Source organism: Strix aluco, chromosome 17 (genome assembly GCF_031877795.1).
Source record: "Strix aluco isolate bStrAlu1 chromosome 17, bStrAlu1.hap1, whole genome shotgun sequence".
NCBI classification, from domain to species: domain Eukaryota; kingdom Metazoa; phylum Chordata; class Aves; order Strigiformes; family Strigidae; genus Strix; species Strix aluco.
This window is the reverse complement of record NC_133947.1, coordinates 16,651,155-16,678,524: the sequence shown is the minus strand read 5'-3', so window position 1 is coordinate 16,678,524 and position 27,370 is coordinate 16,651,155. Positions and strand designations below refer to the sequence as shown.

General features: G+C 61.7%; 2 protein-coding genes across 2 annotated transcripts; both read left to right on the top strand.

The window, feature by feature from the left end:
• Window positions 1-1,829: 1,829 nt before the first annotated feature.
• Window positions 1,830-11,913, top strand: MYL9 (myosin light chain 9). Its single transcript, XM_074843265.1, has 5 exons — window positions 1,830-1,960; window positions 2,922-2,995; window positions 9,451-9,654; window positions 10,812-10,973; window positions 11,192-11,913. The coding sequence occupies exons 3-5, from the start codon at window positions 9,471-9,473 to the stop codon at window positions 11,362-11,364; spliced, it is 519 nt and encodes a 172-aa protein (XP_074699366.1). The 5' UTR covers window positions 1,830-1,960; window positions 2,922-2,995; window positions 9,451-9,470; the 3' UTR covers window positions 11,365-11,913.
• A 4,809-nt stretch (window positions 11,914-16,722) lies between these two features.
• TGIF2 (TGFB induced factor homeobox 2) lies at window positions 16,723-22,089 on the top strand. The gene is made up of 3 exons (XM_074843151.1): window positions 16,723-16,892; window positions 17,918-18,156; window positions 21,511-22,089. The coding sequence occupies exons 1-3, from the start codon at window positions 16,859-16,861 to the stop codon at window positions 22,087-22,089; spliced, it is 852 nt and encodes a 283-aa protein (XP_074699252.1). The 5' UTR covers window positions 16,723-16,858.
• The last annotated feature ends 5,281 nt before the right edge of the window (window positions 22,090-27,370 follow it).

Sequence of the window (27,370 nt, the reverse complement as noted above, 5' to 3'; positions counted from 1 at the left end):
GGGGCTTGGTGAGGGACAGCAGCCACCCCAGAGGGGCTAGAGGGGGGACCTGCCTCCTGCCCGGCTCCTGGGGACCACCTGGACATGGCTGAGGCCAGGCCTTTCCTCCAGCACAGAAAAACCTGGGACCAGCCACGGAGTGGAAGTTCAAGCTGACTCTTGGGATTTGTTCTTTTTTTTCTTTCTTTTTTCGTTTTCCTTACATTTTTATTAAAAAGGCAAACCTTTTTGGGACCCCCCCCTGGCCAGATCATGGGCACGGCAAAGGCTCTGAGCTCTCCCTGGCTTGAGTCTGCATTGGTGACATTTCCCACCCCATCTCCACGTTTGGTTGGCTCCCGATTCCTCCTCCAGCACGACCTGTTCTTCGGAGGGGACGCAGATGGGACCCCTGCCACCAGCAAAGGCTGAATGATGTCCATGGTTTCCCCGCTCCCTGGGGGAGGCAATGCCCTGGCAGATTTTATCCAAGCAGCACGGGGACATGGTTAGGATGTCCCCAAGTTTGGCAGGTTGTTGGCAGAGCAGGTCACTGGTCTTCTGAGCCAGCAGGAACAAAATCCATGCCCCAGGCAGGGTCTGGCCAGGCTGCTGGAGGGCATGGCCACTGGTTTTGCATCAGTGATGAAACAGGTTTTTTGGCTTTTTAACTGTTGTTTGCAGTGATGCCCCGCAGGAGAATGGCAGCTGAAGATTAATTTGTGTCACTGCTCATTTCTGCTTTTCACACGTGTTGCTGCAAGTGCAGCCCATGTGCTCCACGTGTCCCCTCGGCACGGCTCTGCCGTGCTGGGAAGTGCCCAGGGGTGATGGCAGGGTGGAGTCCTTGTGCCTTGAGTGCCTGGGCAGAGCAGCGCTGCTCCAGGGTGGGGTGAATCCCTCTCAGACACAGTCCTGGTGTCTCCGTCTCCCACTTGCCTGCTCCTCTGCAGACTGAATTCTGGCCCTGGTGTTGTGGGTTCCTGCAAACCAAAGATAAATCTCCCCTCGGATGGTGTCTAACAGGGGGCACCACCCTCCCAAGGGTGAGCTGGAGAGCTGCTCTTGGTGCCTGCAGGGCTGGGCTGTGGCGCAGGGTCACTGATGGGAAGGAAAGGGGAGCAAGACCTGCTGCCCCAGAGGGGTGTCCCAGGAGCGGTGCCTGTCCTGGGTAGAAACTCCCCATGCCTGCGCCCCCGGGCTCCAGACCCCAGCCTGGGAATGGGGCAGGTCCTTGGCCTTTCTCTACCCCACGTCACTTCTTAGAGGACCTTCGAGGGGCCGTTCAAGCGGGTCCTTCTGGGGGCTTGCAGCCTGGGGCAAGGCAGGGCTCAGCGCTGACTGCATGGTCCCTCTGGCCACTGTTCCCTTTGCAGCGTGGTCTCACCGGACCGTTAACAGAGGCCTCGGTGCAGCCTTCGGGTGCCCTCAGCGCCTCTCCCCGTGACCCAAATGAGCCGCTGCGCCACAGGCACCTGCCCCGGCCGTGCTGCTGCAGCCAGAGCTGCCCCGGGAAGCCCAGGGTGAAGCACCACCCGTGGGCCCCTGGCTGGTGTCACCCGTGGGTGCCCACGGCTCCGCAGGACACGGCGGCTCCCGGTGTCCTCAGGCTGGGGAGACGCGGGGTCGCCCCCGGGGACGCTGGGACGTGCCAGTTCGCAGCCCCCCGGGCGCCCGCCCCGAGCTGCGCATCTCCCCGCGGGAAAGCGGACACGCGTGGGCCGCTCCCGCCGCCCTTTCGTCTATATAAGGCCGGGAGCGCCGTGCCACCGGCCCGGCCCCGCGGCCGCGGCCCCGCCGCATTCTTCTGCCTTGTATGGGCCGAGCCGGGCCGGGCGGGATGGGCCGGGAAGGGCCGGGCGCGACGGGGCGGGCGGCACCGCCCCGGGCCCCGCCGCCCACCCGCCCCTAGGGCCGCGCCGCGGGCAGGGCCCCGGCAGAGCAGCGCCGGCCGCCCCGCAGCTCCCCCGCTCCGGGCCAGGTGAGGCGGCCCCGCCGCTCCCCGCTCCCCGTCTCCGACGGGAGACGAGCGGCCACGGGCAGCGGCCGGCGCGGGACGGAGCCGGGCGGGAGGGAGCCGGGCGGGATGGAGCCGGGCGGGACGGAACCGGGCGGGATGGAGCCGGGGACAGCTCGGAGGGGAAGCGACAGGACGCGGGGAGCGGCTGCCTCGGGGAGAGCGGGAGGGAGCAGCCCCCGGACGCCCCCCGCCGCCGCGGTACCGGAGCCGGTGCTGGCTCAGCCCTGGGGAGGGGGCGATGCGGCGGCAGGAGAGGCCCCGATGTCCCAGCCGGGCCCCCCCCTGCCCGGGCAGGCGGGGAGAGCGTCGCTCCGGGGCCCGGCAGGGTTGTCCCGGCTGGGGGAGGGCGAGCATCGGTCTCCAGAAAAGTTCTCGGTAACTGCCTGCGGTGACGCGGAGCTGGGATTCCCCGGGATGGCAGCGCTGCCAGAGCAGATCCTGCTGCTGGGGGCTTCACCCGCATCCTGGTTTGTGAGAGCTATTCCTGTCTGGAACATCTGCTTTTCCCCCAAGTCTTTTTGCTGGTGGCCATAGCCAAGATCCAGATGCAAGCGTGATGCTCCAGAGATCTCCCCAGTCACTCGTGAGCAACTTCGGGCAATTAACTGTTGTAAGGCAGAAAAACTTTATTTAGCTCATTTCCCTCAGTCTTAAACACAGACGAACGTTGTGTTTTGTTTAGCCTTCCCATGAAAACTCGAGGTTCTCTTGGCTTCCCTCCCTGCATGCCCTTTTGGTACAAAATGTTACGACTGTGATAAAAGCCAGGGAGCCTCTAGAACATGGATGTGTAGGAGCAGGCGGCCGCTGAAGCAGCATTCTTTGGAGTGGAACATCCCTAAGTGTCAACAACCACCACTGCTGACCAAAGATGGTTGGGTTTCTTCAGTCACTTGAATTTTTTTCCTCTCCTCACTGGCAGGCTCTGTGCGGCTGTAGGAGGAGTTTGCGGTCACCTCCCCCTCTGAGGCGCTGCGGCCAGATTCCCCTGCCGAGGTGAGCCCCTTAAACCTCCTGGGAAAATATCAAACCCACTCCAGGGCATGTTATGCTGGTGGCCCAAGGCCATGAACACCTTCTGCCCTATGGTCCTGTTTCCCAACCTACCCATCCAAAGGGTGCTGGGTGCCAGGTCTTTTGCACAGTGATGGTGTTGGTGCACGGTCTTCTTGTGGTGGCCCCAGAAGTTGCACTTTGGAAGGGTTTGTGTGTGCCACATGGGCACGGGGAGGTCCTTGTCCCCTAAACTTTGCAGGAAGGAGCTAGCCCAGAAACAGTCTGCTGAACTTGCAGCTGAGCCCCACAACTGCACATAGGCCTGGCCGGGTCCCTGGTGTGTGGTGGGAGCTGAGGGAGGGCTGGGATCAAGTCTCCCTCCCGGGGGTCACTTCACGCTTTCCTCTGTCTCCCTGACGCCACCCTGCTCCTCCCTGTCTGCACATGAAAACTGCTCACTGGCTTCAGTGCTGGCGGCCGCGGCTGGGCCAGGGACACAGCCCAGGGCTTGGGTTCTGCTTTCCCCTTGCCTCCAAACTCCCTCTTCCACATCCATCTTTAATAAGGCCAAAAAAGGAGCAGAATGGCCGCCCACCTCTGGTCCTGCGGTGCTGAGGGAGATGGGGGGCTCCTCCTGCAGCTCCCAGTGCCTCTGGCCGGCAGCGTGGCTCCCCCAGCACCGACACCCCTCGGCAGCAGGGATGGAGCGGAGCAATCCCCAGGGTATCGTGAGCAGGGCTGTGCTGGAGGAAAGGGGTGGTTTAACAACAGATTAGGCATGGAAGATGAGCTGCTCCCTGCTGCCTCCTCCAGTGTACAACAACCTGGTCTGCGTGTCCCGCTGGCCCCAGAGGCAGAATGTCTGCTCCTGGGCAGTGCCAGTGCTGGGAGAGGTGCCTGGCAGACAGCAAAGCTTCACGGGTGGAAGGATGCCCTGGCAGCAGCGCTGCCCTGCAGCCTCCTGCGCCGGTGTGGGATGCTGCAAGGTGTCACCCACACTGGCCCTCGTGCCTCCCTGGGAGAGGGGCTCGAACTGCTGGCTGTGCTCCACTCCCTGCGGTGCTGTCCTGTGTCAAGGTGTGCCTGGCCGTGCACTGTGGAGGGACAGCGCTTGCCCATGGGTAAACGCAGCCGTGTTGTGGCTCGCTGGTACTAGCAATTAATTTGGGGAAGAGCTGTTGGGCAGAGATTTAACGACAGGCCCCCCAGGGTGCCATCCTTCACCCTGAAGTCCTCTGGGACTGCCCGGGCTGTTTGAGTTCCTCTTTCCCCACCCAGACCAAAAGTATCCAGCGGATGCATGTCACGCATCTCGTGGTGGAGAGGAGCTGGCTGTGAGCAGGTGATGTCCCTCTCTGGCTGTGCTGCAGGGCAGCCCCACGTGGTGCCGGAGCCTCTGCAGCACTTTTAGAGGTGGCTCCTGCAGTTGCATGGCCAGCTTTGGGGGAGCCACCCTTGGGGAGCCCTTAGCAGCATATCCCGGGTGATTGTAGCTTCTGAATGCACGGGAACACGCACCCCGGGGTCTGGGAACAGGCTGCTGCCACCTCAAGGGGAGCTGCCCCGTCCCCTCCCCGCCTGGGCACCCCTCCATGCCACCCAGCCCACTGGCCCAGCAGCAGCTCCCGGCCATTTTATTTCTCAGCTGGGATAGTGAGCTGGAGCAGCACAGGAGAAGGTGCCGGGTAAGGAAGGGTGGAAGCAGGCAGGAGGAAGGAGGATGGGGACAGGACGGGGCCTGCCTGCCCTGGCAGCACTGCCATGTCCCTCTGGCTTATCCCACCGTCCCCAGCACGGTCAGGAAGCAGCGTCACGATGGAGTTGCTCATTTGGTTTTTACCGTGGAGGAAACACATGGTGGTTTACTTTTCCGATAACTGTGGGTCTTTGCTCTTTCTCTTTAAAACTAAACTATTTTCTTTACTAACAAACAAACTAACTTTTCTTTACAAACTTTTTAAGCCAGCCCTGTGGCCCGTTGGGTCTGACTCTCGGGTGGGGAAGACGCAGGCCCAGTGGTGCAGGAGGCAGGGAGATCGTCTCAGCACAAGCGGTGGCAGAAGGACGAGGGAATAAGGGCAGGCGGTGATGTGTGATCAGATCAGTGCATGGCTTTCATGCCAGGCTGGCTGGGGTCTCACCCCAGTGCTAACCTCCTCGCCTCTGCTGCCTGAGATCAGCAGCTTCTGGGCTGGGCTGGGGCTTTCAGTGAGGGGTGGCAGGAGCAGGACCAGTCTCTGTGGGTTTCCTTCTTGCCGAGGAGGAAGCCGGAGGTTTGGTGGCTGCACCAGTTGGCTCAGCTGAGTCCACCCCAGTGTGCAGGGCCAGGCATTCCCTGAAACGGTCTGGGCATTGGTTTTCTGGGAATCCCAGAAAGCGTGGGCTCGAAGAGCAGGGGAGCGTGGCCACGGAGCTCTTGTGCACAGCACGGATCGCCCCCGTCGAATCAGGCCTCACTGCAAATCACTTCTGTCTCATGCAAGAGGCACCTTTCCCTGCACTGACCCAAAAAAGTCTCTTCCCAAATCCCAGCCAGCCCGAGGAGGTCTGCTAACAGCAGAAATAGAATAGATTAGGAGATGACCTGGCCAAGCTGGACCCTGGGACAAAGCATCTTTCCAGGGCGTATTTTGGATCAAACAGCAAAACCATGTGCTGTCAAAATCGCACTTAATCTCCCTAACGAGAACCATCTCTCTGGAGAGGGTGCCAAGCCGCGCTTCTGCTGCTGGTCACAGCCGGGGCAGGGTAAATATTTGGATAATATTAATTCATGTGGTGAGAGCAAAACTCCTGCTTATTTCTCTAGTCTTCTGCTAATAATTCTGCTAATAATTCGTCGTGTTTTGAAAGCTGAGCCCAGTGCCGTGGGCCAGCAGCAGAGCTTTTATTGCTGGCTCTGACCTGGCACAGCGAAGTCGTGGTGCTCAGCTGAGCTTCCCCACGCTGCTGCCTGGGGGATGGTTACGGGCCGGCAGCGCACGCGGGTGTCTGGCAGGGCACGCAGAAAGAGGCTGGCTGGTTGCAAAGAGCTTTATGGAGCAGCAAGGCTGGAGGAAGCAGTGGGCGAGAGATGGCCTGTGCCGGGCTGAGATCTGCCTATGCAGGGCTGGGCACGGCTGGGCTCTCCAGTCCTGCTGCTCTCCTCAGCTGGCTGGTGACCAATGTCTCTTTCCTGGGGGGCACTGGGAAAGGACTGAGTGTTTGGGGGATGGTGGGGTGATTTGATGGCTGCTGTTAGGTGCTGGGTGCCAGCCAGGGCAGCTCGGGGCAGTGTGGTTTCCATCCCAGTGCCTGCAGCCACTGGAGCTCGTGGGGGACGAGGTGGGGACTGTCTCCCCGGGGACATGGAGCACGTCCCCAGCACATGAAGGGCCCAGCTTGGGCTTGACGGGTGCTGTCAGGCTCTCTGGTGTGGTGCACTGCTCCTGCAGTGGGATGGGAGCGGGTGTCAGGGTGGGGGGAGAGTCCCCAGCCCGCCCTGAGTTTGGCTGGGCACCGTGGTGCTGGGCAGCCCTGCCAGCACTGATGCGGTAGCTGAGATTTGGCACTTACACAGCCCCTGGGATGTCCTTCCAGCGCAGGCCAGTTAGGGGAGCCTGGGGACCACAGCAGGGTGGGGACCAGGCTGGTGACTGCTCCCGACCCTTCCTCTGCAACCCCTTGAAAGAGGGATAGCAGGCGGGGAGGGAAAGATCTGGAAAGCAGGTGCGGTCTGGGGGGGCTGGCAGGAGCTGTGGGGGTGCAGGGGAAGGCCGTTTGCTCTGCCCTAGTCCCTGCCAGCGCTGGGTCCCGCTGGGACAGAAGCTCCCCAGGGCCCTGCGGTCCAGCTGGGTGCATCGGCTTTAAGGACCCAGCCGGGAAGTGGATCCTGGGGCAGCACACCCAGGGTGGCCAGACCAGCCGGGCACGATTGCTGGCACGCAGCTCCCTGGTGTTGTTGCTTTGTGCTGCTTTATGCAACATGATGTGGCTCCTTAACTGCTCCGTGTCCCCTGCCAGAGAAGGCAGGAACCCAGGCAGACCTGCTGCCCACCATGGCACGGGGCACGCAGCAGAGCAGAGTAGTAATAAAAAATCCCCCCTGGAACTCATTTATAATCCTTTAATTTAACATTGCCCCTCTAGCTGTTCCCCATGCCAGACGTTGGCCCACATGGGGAAACTAAGGCACGGGGCTGCGTGTGAGGGAGAAATGACTGTGGTAGAAACATGAGGGCTCTGAGCAGCATCTCAGCAGGGAGGTGTGGCTGGAGGTGTTGGGAAGAAAAAGATCTGAGGGTTCTCATTGACAAGCAGCTGAACATGAGCCAGCAGTGTGCCCAGGTGGCCAAGAAAGCCAACGGCATCCTGGCTTGGATTAGAAATAGTGTGACCAGCAGAAGCAGGGAGGTGACAGTCCCCCTGTGCTCTGCACTGGTGAGGCCACACCTGGAGGGTTGTGTCCAGTTTTGGGCACCTCAATACGAGAGAGATCTCGAGGTGCTGGAGTGAGGGCAGAGGAGGGCAACGAGGCTGGGGAAGGGCCGGGAGAATAAATCCTGTGAGGAGCGATTGAAGGAGCTGGGACTGTTCAGTGTGAGGAGGAGAAGGCTGAGGGGAGACCTCATCACTCTCTACAGCTCCCTGAAAGGACGTTGTAGAGAGGTTGGTGCTGGTCTCTTCTCACAGGGGATTAGTGACAGAACAAGAGGGAACGGCTTTAAACTGCAACAGGGGAGGTTCAGACTGGACATGAGGAAAAAATGTTTCCCAGCAAGAGTGGTCAGAGAGTGGAATAGGCTGCCCAGGGAGGGGGTGGAGTCCCCATCCCTGGGTGTGTTTAAGGGCCGTTTGGATGAGCTGTGGGGGGATGTGGTGTAGGGGAGAACTTTGTAGAGTCGGGCTGAGGGTTGGACTCGATGATCCTGAGGGTCCTTCCCAACCTGAATGATTCGGTGATTCTGATCTCTCCCTTGGGCTGACCTCGCCCCAGACTTTCTCACAGGGCCGTGCTGAGCTGGCAGCCGACACTGTCCCTCTGCCAGGCTGGTCTTTGCTGGCATCTTGCTGAGTTCTGCTCAGCAAGATTTGACTGGGAGAGGTCTGAGCATCCTCCTCTCAGGCAACATCGCTGGTCGCTGGGGGTGCTGAGCACCCCATGTAAGTCCTGTTTGGGTCCCCAGCACTCATGGCTCGGGGTGTCTTAAATACTGACTGCATCCCTCAGCCTGGCAGTGTGGGGGAATATCACTGAACCCAGCTCAGAGGTTATGAAGGGGCTCAGGCACCATCTCAGGGTGGGAATGGGCTCTCAGCTCCAGCCTGGCTCTGCTGGGTGCTCGCCAGCACGGGCAGGGGGCAGGAGCCCCGCTTTGAAAGACCAGGTTTTCCTGCCACAGTCCTGCCTCAGTGGTGTTTGGGGTCCACGTGGTCCCTTTGCCATTCCCCATGGGACATGCATTGTCCCAGCTGTATCCTCAAAGGCCTGTCCATCCCACTGCTGCCCCCCTCTTTGCCCCTCCAGGCTGTTCCCTTCTCCTGGCACTCATTACATGTAACAACAGCACCAGTCCTCAGCACCCTGTGGTCCCGGCGGTGTTTGGCCGCTCTCCCCTGCCCCACAGGGGCTCTGCAGCCTCCCAGGGTTCCACTAGCCCTCTCTCCCCTCCACTTCGGGGCCCCTCCCGTGGGATCCCCGGGCAGAGCGAGGGGCACACCTGGGCACTGCGGTGGGGAGGGAGGCAGCGAGCGGCCTTTGGCCTGGCCAGAGCCGGCAGTGGCGGGAGGTGGGAGGGATGGAGGGGGAGGGGAGGCGGTGGTATGTGAGGAATGTGCCCGGAGCAGATAACCCCTTCCCACTGGGTGCTGGGTGCTGTGCCCAGCCCACCTCCCGGGGACGGCACCGGGCGCTGCTTTTGAGCAGTGAAATGGAGGAGGTCAGGGAGACCCATCGCTGCGCTGGGGAGGGCTGGGGAGAGCCCTTGCCAGAGGAGGGAAGGCTGGCGGGGGGGGAGGCACAGCTAAGCTCTGCCCAAAATGCTGAGGCACCCACCCCCATGGCCCCCCTGGGACTGAGGGCAGTGGGGGGACAGCAGGTGCTGGGCTCAGCGTCTTTCCCTGTGCCTGGGATGCAAAGGGGACAGGCAGCAAGTGGGTTTGGGGGTTTGGGGGCCGAGGGTGGGGGCAGGGAGCCCTGCCTGCAGCCCGTGGGGACAGCCCTGGGGAAGGGGTGCCAGTGAGTGCTGCCTGCTCTTGTGACTTCCCAGGAGACTCATTACAGCCTGAGTCTCACCTGTCCCCACGTCTGACCCTGTGACTGCCTTATCCCACTGTTGCCAAACCGCGTGACAGCCAGGGAAACTGAGGCACGGGACTGGAGGTGCCAGGAGCTGTGTGTCCCTGCCTCTGCTCCAGACCCCGGCCTCAGCCTGCCCCAGCCCTCCTGACGCTCCTGCCTGCCGCCCTGCCCCTAGGTACCACCCCAGCCGCCAAGATGTCCAGCAAACGTGCCAAAGCCAAGACCACCAAGAAGCGCCCCCAGCGCGCCACCTCCAACGTCTTTGCCATGTTCGACCAGTCGCAGATCCAGGAGTTCAAGGAAGCCTTCAACATGATCGACCAGAACCGCGACGGCTTCATTGACAAGGAGGATCTGCACGACATGCTGGCTTCCCTTGGTGAGGAGATCCTTCCCTCGTTCCCCCACATGTCCCTCAGCCCCTTCTGCCCTCAACGCCTCCTCAGCAAGTGGGGAGAGCTGCTGGGTGACCTAATGCTTCACACCCGGTGTTGAAGACTGGCTTTAGTGGGATGCCATTGAGGCACAGCCCCTGCTTTGGGCCAGCCCGATGCTGGCTGCAAAATCTGGGAGGGATTTCTGTGCTGGCACCAGTTGACCGTAGATGACCGTAGAAGGTCCATTTGTGGAGGCACCCCAGGGCACACAGCTTGGTGTGTTGCTCTTACAGCTGTGCTCACTAGAAGGGAGGAGACCCTTGGGGTTGGAGAAGCTCTGCCCTAGGAGCAACCACCAGCTGCAGCCATTATTTGAGTAGTCTCACCCCAGAATACTGCTTGGGGTCATCCCCTGTGGGACAAAGCCCTCATATTGCTCTCAGCCTGAGCGCCAGCATGATCCCTTGGCCAGTCAAGACTTGCAGGTCTGGCCTTGCTCCCCACCCAGAGCCTGATCTCCGCTGCAGGCCGTGGCTCCCACCTCCCGCTCCCTGCTCCAGCTCCCTGCGGTACCTCCACGCACTTTGGGAGGTCTGTCAATGATTGACCTGGCAGCCAAACCTGTTCTGGAGGTCCTGCCCAGCCGTGGGAAGGACTTCCCTCCTCCCGGTGAGCCCTAGCTCTGGAGCAGAGGGGGGCCAGGCACTGGGGGCACACGGACCTCAGCGGAGGAGGTTAAACCAACCCTGGTGCATCCATGGTAGGAACAGTGCTAGGGACATCAGCAGCATGAGGCTCGTGTGGGGACATCGCTGCCCCTCGCCTTGGGTGGTGCTGGGTGTCAGCTGCCAGGGGAAAGGGAAAAAGCTGTGGGTTTAGTTCCTGGTCACCCCCAGATGAATTCCTGCATCTCCCTCGAGGCTGAGCCTGGCAGAGCTTGGTTCCAGGTGGCCTCTGGCATGGATTAAAGCATGAGGAGGGATGCCAAGGAGGGACCACCGGGCACTGTGGAAACCCCCTTCCCTTGTTTGTGGGGTGGGTGAGTGTGCACCAGCAAGTTAATTTGCAATGAAAAAAAAAAACAGACGGCTGAGTGCGTGGGCTGGGTGCTGGGGGGAGAGCAGGGCCCTGCACCCACACCCCTGCCTGTGTCCGGCAGGGAAGAACCCCACCGACGAGTACCTGGAGGGCATGATGAGTGAGGCGCCGGGGCCCATCAACTTCACCATGTTCCTGACCATGTTCGGGGAGAAGCTGAACGGCACCGACCCGGAGGATGTCATCCGCAACGCCTTCGCCTGCTTCGACGAGGAGGCGTCGGGTATGGGCACTGCCTGCACAGCCCCATGCTGTCTGCCTGGGCGCTTTGCCCCTTGAGCATGCAGCCAGGACGAGGGCTGGGGCCAAATCCTTGGGGTCCCCAAGCAACTCCAGAGTGGGAGAACTGGGCAGCAGTGTCCTCAGGAGAGGTGGGGAAGGTCCTGCTGCTCAGCCCTCCCACAGTTCCACTGCTAACGCCACTGTCTGCCGTCCCTGCAGGCTTCATACACGAGGACCATCTGCGTGAGCTGCTGACCACCATGGGAGACAGGTTCACTGACGAGGAGGTGGATGAGATGTACCGGGAGGCGCCCATCGACAAGAAGGGCAACTTCAACTACGTGGAGTTCACCCGCATCCTGAAGCACGGGGCCAAGGACAAGGACGATTAGAGCCCAGGGCCGCTCGTTCCCTCTGTCTCTTCCTGAGCACGCCTCCCACCCCTCAGCCCCCCACAGCAGTCTCCCCCCATGGGAAACACCTCCCAGGACCAGCACCTTGCATCGGGTCACGCTTGGAGGGGAAGTTCTCCCATCACTGCGTCGCTGTGTGCCCATCCATCAGTCCCAGGCCTCCCCTCCCATCACCTTTCCCACCCACAGGCTCGCTTCGCTGGGACCCCCAGCCTCGCTGGGACCCCCCCCAAGCAGCTGTTGACCCCCTTGAAGCCACCATGCCGGTGGTCCCTGGGGCCGGGGTGAGCATCCCAGGTGAGCGCTGACCCGTGGGGCTTTTGGCTGGCTCGAGCCTGAGCGATCCCCGTCTTGGGGCTGTTGCACAGAGAGGAAGCATCTCTCCGCTCTCCTCCCATGCTCCCTTCCTTTGTGAAAGAAAATCCGCTTTGTTTCCTCCTCCCTTGCTGTTTTATGGCTTTAGAGCCTGTGATCTGAGGGATTCGGGAAGCTGAAGCGGTGTATAAAACCTGATGGGTGTGATACGGAGACGTGTTGAGTGTGGGTCGCTCATGGGCCGGCGCCGTGCCGTGCCACGCTGCCCGCCTGCCTGGCTGCTTTGGAGGGCATCCCCCACCTCACTGCCATTGCCACCTGCGGCCCCTTCCAGTGGGGCAGCCTGTTTTCAAAGCCCAATTACTCCCAACCTATGTAAAATCAGCTTGAGCACCATTCCCCACCTTTCCTGATGGGATGGGGGTCGCTCTGCTCAGCCCCAGCGTTGGGGCGGGCAGACGGGTGGGCTGAGACACACTTGGCAAGGTGCTGGCCACACTCCTCCCATCAGTTGGTTCCGGGTCCCAGGGGCTTGGCCACCCTTTTGTGTCACCTTGAGCAGGGGGAGGGTGGGGGTGAGTCAGGGAGGGTAAGAAATGGGAGGGGGCTTGTCCCTTTGGTTTGGTTATTTATCACCACCCTGACAAGGGTGTGGGAGCACAGAGGGCTCCTGCCTTGCTGTCAAGTGGTGCTTGAAGTCAGCCCATCTCCTGCCCTGGAGGGATGAGTTTCCTGCATTTCTTTCTTTAAAAATGTGACGACAAACCCACAGAACCTGGTGAGGGCACAGTACATGCTGGAGATGCTCCCAGTGCACGGGGAAAGCTCAGACGGGGTCCGTGGGCGTGTGCTGCTGGGATCAGAGGGGTCAGCAGCCCCGTCTGTGCTCAGAGACCTGCCAGGCCCCGGGCGATGCTCTCACCTGGGAGATGACCCACGCTTGAAAAGCTTCTCCTTGGTTCTCGGTGTTTCTATTTCCCAGGCGCTGCCAACACAAGGAATGATGAACTGAATTATCGGGGACGCAGAGATGTGAAAGGCTGAACACGTGCTCTCCTGGGGAGCTCCCCAGGGCCATGACTTGTGCTCTGCAGCCACAGCCTCAAACCAGCCCACCTCCAGGCTCGCGGGTGCCAAGCTCCTTCCCTAGTTCTCTGCTGTAGGGGGGAAAAACCTGCAGTTCTCCCACTTCCAGAGCAAAGTCCCAGGCCTGGAGGCTGCTGGAGGGCAGGATGCTTTCTAAAAAGCCCTGTTCACCAGGACACACACCAAAGTGAACGTCCCACAGACATCACTTCGGGGCAGATGGGCTGAGGCTGGAGATAAACCCAGCGGCGTGGGGAAGGGCCTCCAGCCTCTGCAAGGTCTCTGCCACGCTGCGGGCAAACTGTCGTCTGGTGCTGGAGCTGGGCAGAGCCCCGCGGCGCTGGAGGTGGTGAGGCAGCTCGTGCTCCAGCTGACTGGGGCTGAGCCCTGCACCGCCGTGCTGGGGCACCAACAGTCCAACCCTGGGTGTTTTTGTGGTGCTACTTGTTCCCAGTCAGTGCCCAGCCTGGCGCTTTAACACAACCGTCCGGCTCCTCGCTGAGCAGACCAGGATCGCTTTTAAAGCTTTAAACCTGCCTTTAAGGCTCTGCCGGCGGTGGATGTAGGAGCACACCAGCCCGAGGCTCCCACGCCATCCCTGAGCAGGGGAAGGACAAACACCCACTATCTTTTCCCTCCTAATTAACATCACCATGACTCCAGCTCAAGGCCATCCAGCCTTGGCTTTTGCAGAGCAAAGGCAGGCTGTGAACCAGTAAAAAACACCACTCACAGGACCAGTCCTACTGGGGGAATCCCAGCCTGCTGGGAGTCCGGTGGCCCTGAACGGGGAGCAGGACCCCCACTGCTGGAGAGCCAGACCCGAGCCCCAAGGGCAGGGCTGTAGCCAGCAGCCAGCACAGCTGACCACAAATCCAATTTTTCTTGTCAAAAATCCAGGTGAAATATCAAAGGGTGGGCAAAGGGTGGAGGAAGTACTGCCTGGGACAGGTCAACACCCACGGAGGCTGCCTGGGGTTTCCAGCATCCCCCTTCGAGCTCTTTCTGGCTGATTGTTTTTCAAATTGCTGAAGTTTAATAGTATTATCATGTCAATGGGCCCGGCCAGACTATGCAGGGCCGACTGTCGAGGGAGTCAGCCTGGGCAAGCCCTTAGTGAGAGCAGGCAGAGAGATGCCCCACAGCCCCTGCCCTGGCCCCTCGCCCCACAGGGCTCCTAATTCCCCACCAGCTGGGAGCTCCCTGGCTCCTGCTCCAGGCTGGGTTTGCCCATGGATTTAGGCTCCCCAGACGCTGCACCCAGGCACCCAGTGGGATTTTTCCAAAGCTCTTTCTACACTACCTGTATCTGCAGCCCAGGGAGCACAGGAGGGCTCATGGCCCAGCCCTTGGGCAGGTATTTGAGCCCAGGGACCATTTCCCAACTGCCTCAAGAAGACTAATACAGCCTTTTTCAAAGGGTAGGAGCAAAAGCAGAGTGCTCTGGAGGACAGTCCTGCCTGAGCACGGCAGCTGACACAGAGCCTGGCGGGGCGGCCGGGGGTGCTCTGCAGTGCCCCCCCTCCCCTCTGGGCACCCAGGCAAGGAGCAGAGCAGGCAGGATGACTGCACCCTGGTTTGCTGGCGGGAGCCAGCCTCGTGTGAGAGGGCTGGCTGGGGCAGGGGATGCCCTGTGCCCTGGTGAAACCTGCAGCAGACAGGATTTGCACCCAGGGCTGGCCCCACACCTCGCCTGTGGTTCACCAGCCCCTACTGCATCTGCACTAACGGAGCTATAGCAACATGGGGCTACAGTTTCCCTCAGGACCTTAAAGATTTCATAGCAACTAAACAAACACTTTAAGGAATTCTCCTCTTTTTGCTATTTAATCCTTTAGTGCACCACACAATCTGCTTTGCACGGACCAAAAACCTACCATAAAAGAAGCTTTTTTGCAGCTTTTCTCAATACCTGAACGGATCTTTCTCCCTGCAAGCAGAAAAGCGAGGAGGGAGGGGAGCTGCAGCACAGCCCACAAAGGTGGTGGAACCTGGGAGGGGAGAGCTGCCCCAGGGCTGGCTCCTGCACCAGGGTGCCATCAAACACCTGCTGCAGACAAGCTCGGTGTGGAGAAAGGTGGAGCAGGACCGGTGACCCTTGGGCTGCTGTGCCGGGTCCCTGGTGGGATGCACACGAGTGCGGTGCCTGGCTTGGCAAGGATGAGTGTGGACATCCCCAAGAGGGGGGATGGACATCCCAGAGAGGACATCCCCAAAAGGGGGGTCTCTCTGCTAGCACCCTTCCGGGCTGGCCACTGGACAGGGTCATCTCGGCTTCCCGTGGCAGCACTTTCTCCATCGCAGGAGCTGGAAGGGATCAGCCTGCGTTTCCCACCACGTCATCACGCAGCCCAGAGGGTGCCACCCCACGGCATGTGGCACCGCTGCTCAGAGCAGCTCTTCTCTCTGTGGTTCCCACCTTGTGCGATGGACACGGTCCCTTCTGGGCTCGGCACTGCTCACCTGCCTGTCCTGACCGTCTGGCGGAGGGTGAAGGTGTGACCCAGCCCCACGCCTCAGAAGGGCACCGAGCACGTGCTGGGGAAATCCGACGGGAGCCACAGCCGGGACCAGCAGCGTGCTTGCGCATAAGCAGAGCGATTTGGTCTCCAAAACTCCAAAGGTGACCTTGGGCTCTGCTACTGCAGTGGAGAGGCGCAGGGAGGGCAGGGGCAGCCCGGTGAGGCCTCCCAGACCTCGCCCAGCCCACTGGCAATGGACATGGCAAAGGTCCACCCGGTGCCCCCTCGATCACCATCCTTGCTCTGAAATACTTTCATAGGAGCGGTGACGTGCTGAGGTGCTGATTTCCCATTTTAAGTCAAAAAGCCACCAAATGAAGCACTGGTGGTGCTGCAGGGTGGTCTGAGGTCCCTGGGGTTGTCACCCACACCCGCCCCAGCAGCTCCTGATCCCAAGCCTGGCCCTGCAGCCGGTGCCTGCCTGTTCCCTGCCTGCAGACACCAGGAACCCCTCGGTGCTCAGTTCCAGGGTTCAGCCTTAACATGACCAGGGGTCCTTGTGTGGTGCCTTGTGGGGGTGTCACTGCGTGGGTGCCCGTGGGTGGGTGTCCCTGTGCGGGGTCCCTGGGTGAGCACCCCCGCAGGGGTATCCCTGGGTGGGTGTCCGTAGGTGGGAAGCCCTGGGCGGGTGCCTGTGAGTGGGTGCTTGGCTTGGTGAGTGTCCCTGCGTGGGTGTCCCTAGGTGGGAGTCCCTGGGTGGGTGCCCGTGAGTGGGTGCTTGGCTTCGTGAGTGTCCCTGGATGGGTGTCCCCAGGTGGGAGTCCCTGGGTGGGTGTCCCTGGGTGGGTGTCCCTGGATGGGTGCCCCCGCAGGGGTATCCCTGAGTGGGTGCCCCTGGGTGGGTGCTTGGCTTGGTGAGTGTCCCCTGGTGGGTGTCCCCAGGTGGGAGTCCCTGGGTGGGAGTCCCTGGGTGGGCGCCCCTGCAGAGGTGTCCCTGGGTGGGTGCCCCTGGGTGGGTGCTTGGCTTGGTGAGCATCCCTGGGTGGGTGTCCCCAGGTGGGAGTCCCTGGGTGGGTGTCCCTGGGTGGGTGTCCCTGCAGAGGTGTCCCTGGGTGGGCGCCCCTGCAGAGGTGTCCCTGGGCGGGTGCCCCCGCTCGGGTGCCGGGGTGCAGCTCCGCGCAGGGCGGGGGGTCACCGCGGCATTTCCGCAGCCCGTGGGGCCGGGCGGGTGCGGGGGCTCCCTCCCGCCGGGCCCCTTGTCCGGGAGCGGGGGCAGAGCCCCATCCCCGCCGCGGGGCCGCTCCGGGCCGGGGTGCCGCCGCCGCCAGGTACCGGCCCGGGGCTCGGCGGGGCGGGGGCTCGGGTGCCCGCTGCCCGGTGCCGCGGCGGTGACAGCCGGGGGCGGGCGGGCCGGGGCCGGGGGCGGGGGGCCCGGCCGAGTTCCTGCCTCCTCGGGAACAAAGGGAACTCTGTCTCGGCATCTGTCACCGCCGCCCACCCAAAACTTTTCGCTGCGCCTCGGCCGCCCGCCCCGCCGCCGCGGGAGGGTCCCGCCGCACCCCCGGCACCGGCACCGGAGCGGCGGCGGCGGCGCGACCCCGGGGCGGCCCATGCAAGGGCCGAGGCGGCGGCGGCGGCCCGGGGGTAAGAGCGCAGCCGGGGCGGGCGGCAAACATGGAGTCCCGGCGGGTGCGGGCGCGGCGGGCCGGGCCGGGCCGGGCAGCGCGGGGCGGCGCGGAGCAGCGCGGAGCCGAGCGCGGCCCCGCCGCCTTTGTGCGGGCCGGGCCGGGCCGGGAGCCGCCCCCGGCGTGAAAAGTTTGTGGGAGTCGCGGGTGGGCGCGCTCGGTGGGTTTTGTTCCTTCTCCGCGTCGTTTCGAACTTGGCCGATGTTGTTGGTTTGGTCGGGGCTATTTTGGGCCGGTTTGGGCCGTTTGCGGGGCTCGGGGCCGCGGGCGAGTTTCCAGCTTCTCTTTCTTTCTCCTTCGCCTCCCCGGGCGGCGGCGGGGGGGGCCGGGGCTCGCCGCTTCCCCCGGCTTTGTGTCCGCGGCGGGCAGGGGCCCCGGCGCCGCGCTACCTGTTGCGGCCGGAGGGGCGGCGGGGGGCGATGGGGAAGGGGGGGGGGGGGGGCGGCGGGGCCCGGCCCGCACCCCCGAGCCGAGCCCCCGGCCCGTGACAGCAGCGCGGGGAAGTCGCCCCCGCCGCCCCCCGCCTCCATCCCCGCCGCACAATGACCCCGCGTGGTTCCTTCTCCCCGAAGCAACTCCGACTTTCCAGCCCCGGCCTTTTTCTCCTGCCAACATTTTTTTCTTAATTTTTCCCCCCAAAATGCTTGATTTTATTTTTTTTTTCTTGCCCGCTGCGAGGGGCTCCCCCTGAACCCCGCTTGCGTGCGCGGGGCTCACGCCTGGGCAGTCTCCGCAGCCCTCCAGGGGCTCTGTTTCGGCAAAGCCAAGTGCCGGGGGGTGGGCTGTTGTCTCTGCCGGTGCCTGGAGCTTCTCCTGCCCCCGGGGGGGGCCTCTGCCTCTGGATTATCCCCCTCCCCGGCCGGGTGAGGAGGGGGTGAGCCGCCCCCCACGTTCGAGGCGGTGTGGGGGGGTATGTGGCTGCGTGTGCCCCCCACCCCGGCCGGGACGCCGCCTGATCCTGCTCTCTGGTCCCCCCCTTGCCAGGCTCTCACCAGGAGAGGTCTGCAGGCAGCTCCACCATGTCGGATAGCGACCTCGGGGAGGACGACAGCGCCACATCCCCGGACCCCTCGCTGTCCAACAAGAGGAAGAGAAGGGGCAATCTCCCCAAGGAGTCGGTGAAGATCCTCCGGGACTGGCTGTACGAGCACCGCTTCAATGCCTACCCCTCGGAGCAGGAGAAGCTCAGCCTCTCGGGGCAGACCAGCCTCTCTGTGCTGCAGGTAGGAGCCAGTCCCCCCCACGCTGGGGACACTGGACTGGGAGAACCCCACTGAAGATCCCAAAGGACTCAGCACGCTGGAACCACTTGCCTGTGAAGGGCAGCGAGGAGGCAAGGGAGGGAACAGCAAGCAGGGAAGCAAAGCCACCTGCATGTGGTTGAGGGAGGTTGGAGCCCCAGGGACCTGTGTCATGGCCGTGCTGGAGCAGTTTTTTGGCCAGTCAGAGGATAGAGGAACTGGGATGGGGACGAACTAAGCTATAACCTGTTGTTAGTAAAAGCTGCCACGGGTGGGAGGGTTTCAAGGGGGTGCTGCTTTATCCTTTTTCCCTGGGCACCCCCCAGCAAAGGGGCCAGGGCTACCACCCCCCTACACACAGAGCTGGACAGGGGACCAGCCGTCCTAGGAGAGAGAAGCTGAGCTGGGCTTTGGCTGCAGGTGGGCAGTTAGCAGCACTAAGTACTGCCTGGCCCACCTGGCACCAGTTACACCAGTTACATTAAGGGGAGCCCAGGCCAGCTGAGGGCTCCTGGGCAGGAGTCCCCCACCCTGCTTGGGTTGTGGGCTAATGTTCTCCTTGTGGTGCTGTGGTGGGTGCCCAGCAGGGAGCCCTGGCTAGCAGTGGGTGAGCGGTGCTTTTCCTTCCTTCTTTTCCCCCTGCCTGCTGGTAGGGTGGCAGGGAGAACCTGCCTGCAGCTGCCTGTCCCCTTGAGCCACGTGAAGGCCCGCAGCCTCCAGGCAGGGGGACCCCTGTGCACCCAGGGCCCTGTCCCCCCTCTCCCAGCCTGGCAGGGTGGGAGATGAGTGGGGTCTTTGCTCTGTTTCTGGGGGCACAGTGGGGAGGGAAGCAGCTCTTGTGTGCAGGGGAGCAGGCGAGGGCCAGCAGGTTCGCAGCTGAGCTCGTCTCCTTGAGGCTTCTTCTGCACCTCTGGCTCCTTTCCCTTTCTGGCTCAGCGCAGTCCTGGCCAGCCATCCCGGCCACGGCCCACGCGCTGGTGTGTGGGCAGTGGCCGTCTGGTTTTCCTCTTCCTGGCCGGTAAGGCAAACGTTCTCATACTAATGTATTTCCTGAAATGCTGCCTGTGTAATGGATTTGTGTCTGGGCAGCTGCTCTGGGGGGAGGCTGGTGGTCCTGGGAGGGCTTGAGTCAGAGTGGTGAGGGGAGCAGCGGTGGGTTTGGGGCTCTGGGAGTCTGGGTCTGTCCTGGACTGGGGTTGGCACGGTGGTGTCTGGCACGTGGGGGTTTACCCCAGGGCTTGTGGCAGTGGGAGCAGCAGGTGCCCGGCTCTCCGTGCCCTGAGCTCTCTGGGACCGGGGAGGGTGTTGGCAGGCCCCTGGGCTTGCCCTGAGGTGTGGCCTCGCCGCGTGCCGGCTGTTGCCCGCCCCGTGGGACCTCCTGCAGCCAGCGTGTGCCTGGTGAGGAGGCTGCCCCTCTACTGCCCAGGCAGGGGGTCCCAGCCCGGTGGCGTTTCCTGGGGCTGGCTGAGGGCTTTCTGTCAGTCTGAGGTGATGCAGCAGGGTGCCACAGGGGCTGCTCTATCTGACAAGAAGCCTCTTGGGGTGGAGGTGTGGGACACCCCACGGCGAGGCTGGAGTGGCTGCGGGGTCAGTGCCCATCCACCCCCCCAGGAGCCTCTCAGGCACAGGGCTCTGCCGCAGCCGCTGGCCAGACACCCCCTGGTTGTTTATTTGTGCATCCCCCTGCCCAGTCCGGTGGCCTGGGGAGCTGGAGCCAGGTGGGAGCAGCCAGGGATGGGGAGTGCAGCAACCTGGGGCCTCCCGGGAGGGCGGGAAGCCATGTGACTTCCTTGCAGAAAGTTGGGAGGTGAGAAAGTGGTGCCTGCTCCTGGTGAGGCTTCCCCCACCGCAGCAGGTTCCCAAGCCTGTGCCCTCCTGTGGGGATGGGCTTCTCCTCCCTGCTCTCGCCGCGGTGGTGGGGACAGACGCTGCAGATGTGTGCGCTGGTGGTGGGGCCAAGTGATGGGCATGTTTAAAAAGAAGAAAAAAAGAAAAAAAAAAAAAGCTGCTTGCTTCAAAGCCGAGGCATATCCCAGCTCCCCAGGTGGGTGACGCCATGCGGCGTCCTGTGGTGTCACCAGTGGTTGCATGTGCCTGTCTCCGTGCCGCGTTCTCTACAGGGAATGCTGGAAGGGGACCGGCAGGATCTTGGGGGGCTTCTCAGTGCTGTGGAGTTAGTTGGACTTTTTGTTGGGAGTTCAGCCCTCTGGGGATTACAGCAGTTGATGGACGTGGGATCACAAGATCACGTCGAGGGGGCTCGGCGAAGGTTTGCAAGGGAGGGTGTTTGGAGGGGAAAAGGGGGTGAGACTGGTGTATGTTGAGGGTGTTAAATGCCAAATACTGTCTTAAAGACAAAAAAAGGACAACTGAGATCTTGCTGCAATTGGAAGTTGTGGTAAGGTCACTCCTCGGGGACCTTATGTAGCACTTGAGTAGGAAAGATCAGTCTTTTTTTTTTTTTTTTCCCAGATTTATTCTCTTCTGATTGTTTTCTAGGAAGAAGGCAGTTATTTTAATGTAGCATTTTACATAAAGATGCCGAAACAATACACAGCCGCTGTGTTTCTGAAGGGCTCCAGAGGTGTAGCTGCAGAGCTCTGCCTCTTTGGCGTGCAGATGTTTGGAAGAGCCTGTAAAGTTAGCTGTAACCTCGCTCCTTGGCAGGAGGCACGGGAAGGTGTCGATGCAGCGCCGCAATCCCTGCCTTAGGCGATGGGGGCTGCAGCCCTGCGAGCTGCTGGCTTTTAGGGTTTTCCATCCCTGCTGCTGTCCCACTGTTGACCTGCAGTCAGTTGCCGGGACTTTGGGGCTGCTGTGGGGGGACAGTGCTGAGCCCACCCTTCCCTGGGAAGCGGGCAGCACTGCTCAAGAGCCACGGCAGCCCCAGCGGCTCTCTGCAGCCTTGCTCTGGCTCACGGGTGACTTGGCCCAGGCTCTGTTCAGCGTGCTGGCGTGGTGAGTCAGTGCCGGGGGGCTGGTGGCCACGCACTGTCCCCACCGGGGTGGGCTGGCAGGGCTGGGTGGGAGCGTGCAGCCAGGACAGGGGTGCAGGGAGGAAGGGGCCACCCCAGGCAGGCGGTGCCAGGCAGGAAGCAGCCGGCGTTGGGGTTTCCGTGGGTGGCTGGGCAACCCCTGCCAGGAGTGGCTCTGCCTCTCTGGAGCCCCATGGGGAAGGAGGTGCAGGGCTGGGGAGGGGGGAGACCTGTGGGGCTGGGGCAGGCGGGCGCTGCTTGCTGGGTCTGGGGCGGGGGTTCTGGTGGCCTGGCTGCGGGCCAGCGCCGTGCGTGCGTGGTAGCCTGGGGCTGACAGCCCTGCCTCCCTCTCTCCTCCCAGATCTGCAACTGGTTCATCAACGCCAGGAGGCGGCTGCTCCCCGACATGCTGCGCAAGGACGGGAAGGACCCCAACCAGTTCACCATCTCCCGCCGAGGGGGCAAAGCTGGCGACGTGGCCCTGCCGCGGGGGGCTGCTGCTGGCTCCAGCGTGCTGGTGGTACCGCCCGTGACGGCCGCGGGGGCCTCCAAGGTGCTGTCGATGTCTGTGTGCCCGCAGGTACTGTGCCACCCCGCCCAAGCGCTGGGCAGCAACCTGACGGTGGTGAGCGCCCACAGCCCCGAGTGGGAGAAGCCCCCCGGCCCGCCGCGAGCGGAGCCGGACCCCAAAGCCCCGCTGGGTGCCACCGGCAGCACCGTGACCTTGCTGGCCCGGGCCGAGGCGGCCAGCCCCACCAGTGGACTCTTCAACACGCCGCCCCCAACGCCCCCCGAGCTCTTCGGCGACGACTTCAGCAGCTTCCAGCTGCTGGTGGAGGTGGCGCTGCAGAAGGCGGCCGAGCTGGAGTCGCAGCGGCAGGGCGGGCAGCTGCCCCTCTCCCCCCAGACTGAGCCCCCGGGAGCCTCCGTCTCCAAATAACCCCCTGGGCCAGGTCCCGCAGGGTGCCCTTCCTTGGGGGTGCTGGACCCTCCTGGCCTCCTGCCACCCGTCTGCCTGCACCCCCCGACCAGCTCATCTCAGAAGCGGACTCCTGCCCTCCCGGGGGGCTCTGGTCTCTGTGTCAGCCACGGTGGGAGAGGAAGGACTGTCCCATCCTGCCATCCTCTCGCTGGGGAGATGCCCCCACCTGCTGCCCCTGCCACCGAGGATGGTGCCGTCGGGCCGTTGTGAAAAGACCTTTGCAGCTTGACTGACCTCTCCCTGCTGCGGCTGACGGTTACTGCGGAGCTCCCCTTGGAAAACCTGCTGACTTCTTTTTCTCTCTCCTGTAAACAAGGGTCCAGCCAACACCGCTTCTTCAGGGAGAGAAAGAGAGAATTTATTTTTTTTTAAAGTTGGTGTCTGTTTTAAGGACTATGGATGAAAAGCTTTTTCTCCCAAATCTCTGATCTCTTAGCCCCTCCCCCCGGTTTTTTCCCCTTTTGTTTGTGGAGGGCCTTTCTGGTACCTTGTGCTGGCCAGGAGCCCTGCCTTGCCCGGGGAAGGGCAAAGGACGGATGAACTGGAAGCCTGAAGTCTGTGGCATTTTTTTCACATGGAAAACATGGGACCCTCCTCTTCTGCTTTAGGGTGTTATGGATGCTGCCAGCAGAAATCTCTATGGTGCTGTTTAGCAATTTTTTGTTGAAACATTTTCCCTTTAATTGTGATTTTATTATATGATTTTTTTTTTCTTCTATGAGCATTTCCACCACTTCCCCGTGTTTCTCGAGTTCCTGCTGAATATGTGCACATTGTGTCCCAGAACAGAGAGCGCATTGCAGAGCCTGTGAGACGCTGACAGCAGGCTGCTGCTGGGGGCAGACGCAAAGCTGAGACTGTGAAATTTTGTATCCAACTTCTTTATTTTCTTTTTTTTTAAAAAAACATTTGGAAAGAGGTGTGTTGCGGGCATAGGCATGCGTGTTCTTCTGCAAGTGCGGTGCTCGTGGCCTGCAGCCCGTGGTTCCTGGAAAGCTGAGTTGTCTCATCAGCCCTGGGAACATGGAGGGATGGAGTCCCGTTGCCCTGTCCCCTCCCTCCTGCTCCTGCTCCCCGGGCCTGAGTGGGGCTGTGCCTGGCTGTGCGGTGCTGGGGACCTCTAGTGACAAGCTGGTGTCTGCTGGGAGCTGGCTGGGCCCCCCCAGCCTGGCCTGGTGGTGGGTTTTGGGGCTCTGGGGCTGTTCCTGGCTGGGCATCGCTTGCTGTCACTGAGCCTGGGTGCTGTGCTGGTCCTGGGACTGAGATACTGCTGTTTCACTGTAAAATGTAAGTTAAATAGCGATACGTACGCACCTATGTTATCTATCCTGAGAAACACTAATCCTAGGTAATTAGCCTGATTATTAAGTTGCATGACTAGAGATAATAATGTCCACAGGATCTGGTGCTCTGCAGTGGTTGGAGCCAGCGGTGCTGGGGGAGCAGCACGCTGCGGGATGATGGGGCATGGAAGGGAAAAGCACTGATCTTGGGGGCTGACTTTTCTTCAGCGAGATGGTGGCAGGGGAGCGGAGTTCCCGGGGGCTGGCGGGGGCTGCGGGAGGGCTTGTCAGCAGTGTGTCGTGTTGGGCAGGTGCCCCTGTGCGGCGCAGGGATGGCTCCAGGTCCGGCACTGCCCGGCTGGGCAGATGCACCACTCCAGGTGGATGCTCACCACGTGGCTGTGAACATCCCCTTCCTCGTCTTATGTCCAGCCTTTGCCCTCTGCTTTCTTTATAGGGAAAGCCCTGAGTTTTAGGACTCCCTCCCTTATTTCTAGGTAGCCCTTTGCCCAGTCACCCCCTGCAGTTCTGTTTCTTCCCCCAGGGAAGGGTGAGGCTTTTTAGTCTCCTCCCCTTATTTTGCCCCAGTCAAACCAAAGTGGTTTCCTCCCCCAGGGCAGGAGTGCTACAGCTGTGCCTGTGCCAGGGACTGGTGTTGCTGCCCTAGGGATGGACCAGAAAGAGTGGGGAGGGCAGGGATTATTGGAATGAAATTTACGGAGCAAAAGAACTACTGTAAATATCTTTGTTTGTTCTTCTGTTGTCAAATAAAAGTTTTTTTAGTTTTGTTTTTTTTTTTTAAATATGAACTTTGTGTGAGACTGGACTATGTCATTTGTGGGTGGCTCACTTGCTTCTCCCTCACCACCAGCCCCCACCTCCTGACACTCAGCCAAAGCAGCTTAAGAGGTCTGAGGAACATTGCTGGGTGTGGAAAAAAATGGGCCCAGTGCCTGGCACGGGCCTGCGCCTGCCCCACCATCGTTTGGTCTGACGTTACGATGTGCTCACTTCCCACAGCATTTGATCTTGGTGTCTGGGAGCCAGAAGGCGTTTGGCAGCAGCAGAGGGCTGATGCATTTGTCTTCCCTCCTCTGGGCTGGCATTGGAAAAGGGAGACAGCATCACTGCTAGCCCCTTGGCAAAGGAAAAAAGAAAGCAGCTCAGTGGGGCTCTACTGCACATGGTTTCTGGGGTCAGGAACCCGGTGAGGTGGGCAGGGGTCTTGCAGAGCTCTTCCTGGAGCAGCAGCCCCAGCCAGCCTTGCTCTGCCACAGAGTGCAGGACTGTGGACCCACGGGCTGCTGCACTGCCAGCATGGACGTGGGCAGCACAGGCGCTGCAGGGCTGCTGTGCCTGCTCCTGCACCACCCTGGGGATTGGCCAGCCTCTTGTGTGTGCTGGGAGTGTGTGCTCTGATGTTTCATCTGCTAGTGCCTTCCACATGCGCCAGCTCAGGATTACAGTCTCTGTGCCAGCTTGATGCCCTGCCTCCCTTGAGATGGGTATCTGCTAGAGTTGGGGCCAGCACCTATTCAAGCCCTCTGCAGCCCCATCACCCCTGGCTTCCCTGTGGTGTAGGGTGACCCCAGGGTCTCTGCACCCTCCCTGGCACTGGGCAGGGGCTGTGGAAGGATGGAAGCACCCAGCCTCATGCACTCATGCAGCTTCAGAGGAAACCCCATGGCAATTCTGGTGACAAATAGCAACAGGGCGTCCCCCATGCTGCGTGGGCTGCTGGCACTTAGTGCTCATGGTGAGCACTGGGGGCTGGAGGGGCTGGAGCCAGGACTCAGCCAGGGCAGGGGACTGCCAGCTCAACTCAGGGGTGATGGTCTGCACAGCAGCGGGGGTCATGGCTGGGTAAAACACAGCTGGTGCCTGCCCCCAGCTCTGATTGCCTTTCTGTGGCCTCAAGCAGCACCTCAGGGTTCTGAGCTGCAGAGAGATGCCTTTACCCTGGCCAGGCCCTGGGGACCTGCAGGCAAGTCGGGCAGAGCCTCAGGGACCTGCACTCGCCTCCATGGGGAAGGAGCACACCCTGCCATGGGGCGATGGGCAGACATTTCCCGCAGGAGAGTGCTGGGGGGACAGCTGGCATCCTCGCCCTCCAGCACAGCGCTAGGCGGCGTTACCTGGGGTGAGGCTCAGCTCTGTCCCCCCCCGGCCACCACCTCCAAGGGCAGCAGCCGGGATGTGTGTTCCTGGGAGGGGTCCTGCTGGCTGACCACCACCAGTCCTGCAGCCCCCCCCCCTCCCCGGGCATGATGAGCCATTGCACTGAGCTCAGAAAAACGTCGTTAATGTGATGCTTTCGTATTTCTCGTGCCACAGCCAACACTGCCCTGAAAATGCCCACGTAGGGATAAGGCTTTGGGAGAGCCTCCCTGGCTGCTGCATCCCCCATCGCTGGGGCGAGGAGGCAGTGCAGGGCGTCATGCTGTGCCCCAAAACAGCGCAACCGGAAGGTAAATTTATGCATCACAAGGGTCTCCGATCCCACAGGGATGTGTGGTCAGCAGCAGCACAAACCAACCCCCTCCTTCCTGCTGTGCTCCTCTTACCTGGATAATGCCGGGAGATGCTCCCCTGGCACTGCTTCTCAGGGCATGCACCAGCCTGGCTCCATAGCCCCTCCAGTTTCAGTGCTGCCTGGGGTGCTGGACTCGAGCAAAGAGTGCTGAGCTGGTGTCACGACGTCCTGCCGACAGCGGCACACATGGCATTCACAGGAAGATCGGCGCCGCAGAGCAGGCAGCTGTTCCCAGCGAAGCCCAGAGGAGACACAGCGGGCACAGCAGCGGCTCTCATGCCACTGGCGAGACCCCACCTGCTGCAGCTCTCAGGCCAGGACACAAACCTGGCGCAAAGCCCCAGCGCGGGCTCAGCCGGGGCCTGCCCCAGTGATGCCCAGGCCACTGGGCAGGCTCGGTCCGTCGTGTCAGCCGCTGCTGCCTGAGGAGAACTACGGGGGCCAGGCCTGTCCCCGCCAGCGCTGAGAAGCCCGGCCTGGGCGCTGCTCTCCCCGAGCGGGCAGGGGGTGCTGCCGGGTTCCCTGCCCGCCACCCCGCCCTCACACCGCCCAGCGGCCTCAGGGGCGGGGCTGGAAGCTGCCCCGCCCGCTGCTCCCACCAGGAGTCCCACCCCCTCCCGGCAGTCTCAGCAGCCATTGGCCCCAGCAACTGCGGAGTCTCTCGTGATTGGCTGGCAGGACCGGCCGTCCCGCCTACTGGGTTGCCGAGGTGTACATCTGACAGGGAAGGCCCACCCCCTACCCGCACAGGGGGCAGCCATTTTGTTTCACCCACCATTTTAGAGCAGGGAGCAGCCATTTTGTTAAACGTCATACCGCCCCGTGATTGGCTGGCACCCACCTCCTGGCTCCGTCATACCCACGTGCTCTCAGGCAGCCCCGTGATTGGATGCTCGCTTTCTTTGGGCCCCAAATTGCTCAGGTATAAAAATACACACATTTCTATGCAGTGTATGTATATATAGAATTATTTCTATAAGGCATGTATAAATATGTATTTTCAGATACCTCAATAGGTGTAGACATATATATTTTAATATGTTGGACTAGGTGATCTTCAAGGTCTTTTCCATCCTAGATGATTCTGACACGCACATTTATAAAGCTGTAGAGATGCAATATACAGTCATAAACCCACGGGTATAAGATAGATCAAAAGCAGGGGAAGGGCCCTCTGCTCTGATGGGCTCGTAGGTACATCACAGTGGGGGGGGGGGGGGGGGGGGGAGTGGTCCTGCCAGCCAATCCCCACAGACTACCTGACTGAGGGGGCGGGACTTCCTGGGCAAGTGGCCTATGGGGCTGCAGGAGGGGTGTGACTTCCGCCCAAGACCCTTGCCCCGCCATTGCTGCCCCGCAGCCGTTCGAGGCCCGCCCCGCCATTGCTGCGGCCTGGAGTCACCCCGGCTGCCAATAGCTTACA

Bases quoted from the DNA above. Each gene is read 5' to 3' on its own strand.
- MYL9 (XM_074843265.1), top strand. From the start codon at position 9,471: ATGTCCAGCAAACGTGCCAAAGCCAAGACCACCAAGAAGCGCCCCCAG. The intron at 9,655-10,811 runs GTGAGGAGATCC...TGTGTCCGGCAG, and splicing joins CGACATGCTGGCTTCCCTTG to GGAAGAACCCCACCGACGAG. The intron at 10,974-11,191 runs GTATGGGCACTG...CCGTCCCTGCAG, and splicing joins CTTCGACGAGGAGGCGTCGG to GCTTCATACACGAGGACCAT.
- TGIF2 (XM_074843151.1), top strand. From the start codon at position 16,859: ATGCAAGGGCCGAGGCGGCGGCGGCGGCCCGGGG. The intron at 16,893-17,917 runs GTAAGAGCGCAG...CCCCCTTGCCAG, and splicing joins GCGGCGGCGGCGGCCCGGGG to GCTCTCACCAGGAGAGGTCT. The intron at 18,157-21,510 runs GTAGGAGCCAGT...CTCTCCTCCCAG, and splicing joins CCAGCCTCTCTGTGCTGCAG to ATCTGCAACTGGTTCATCAA.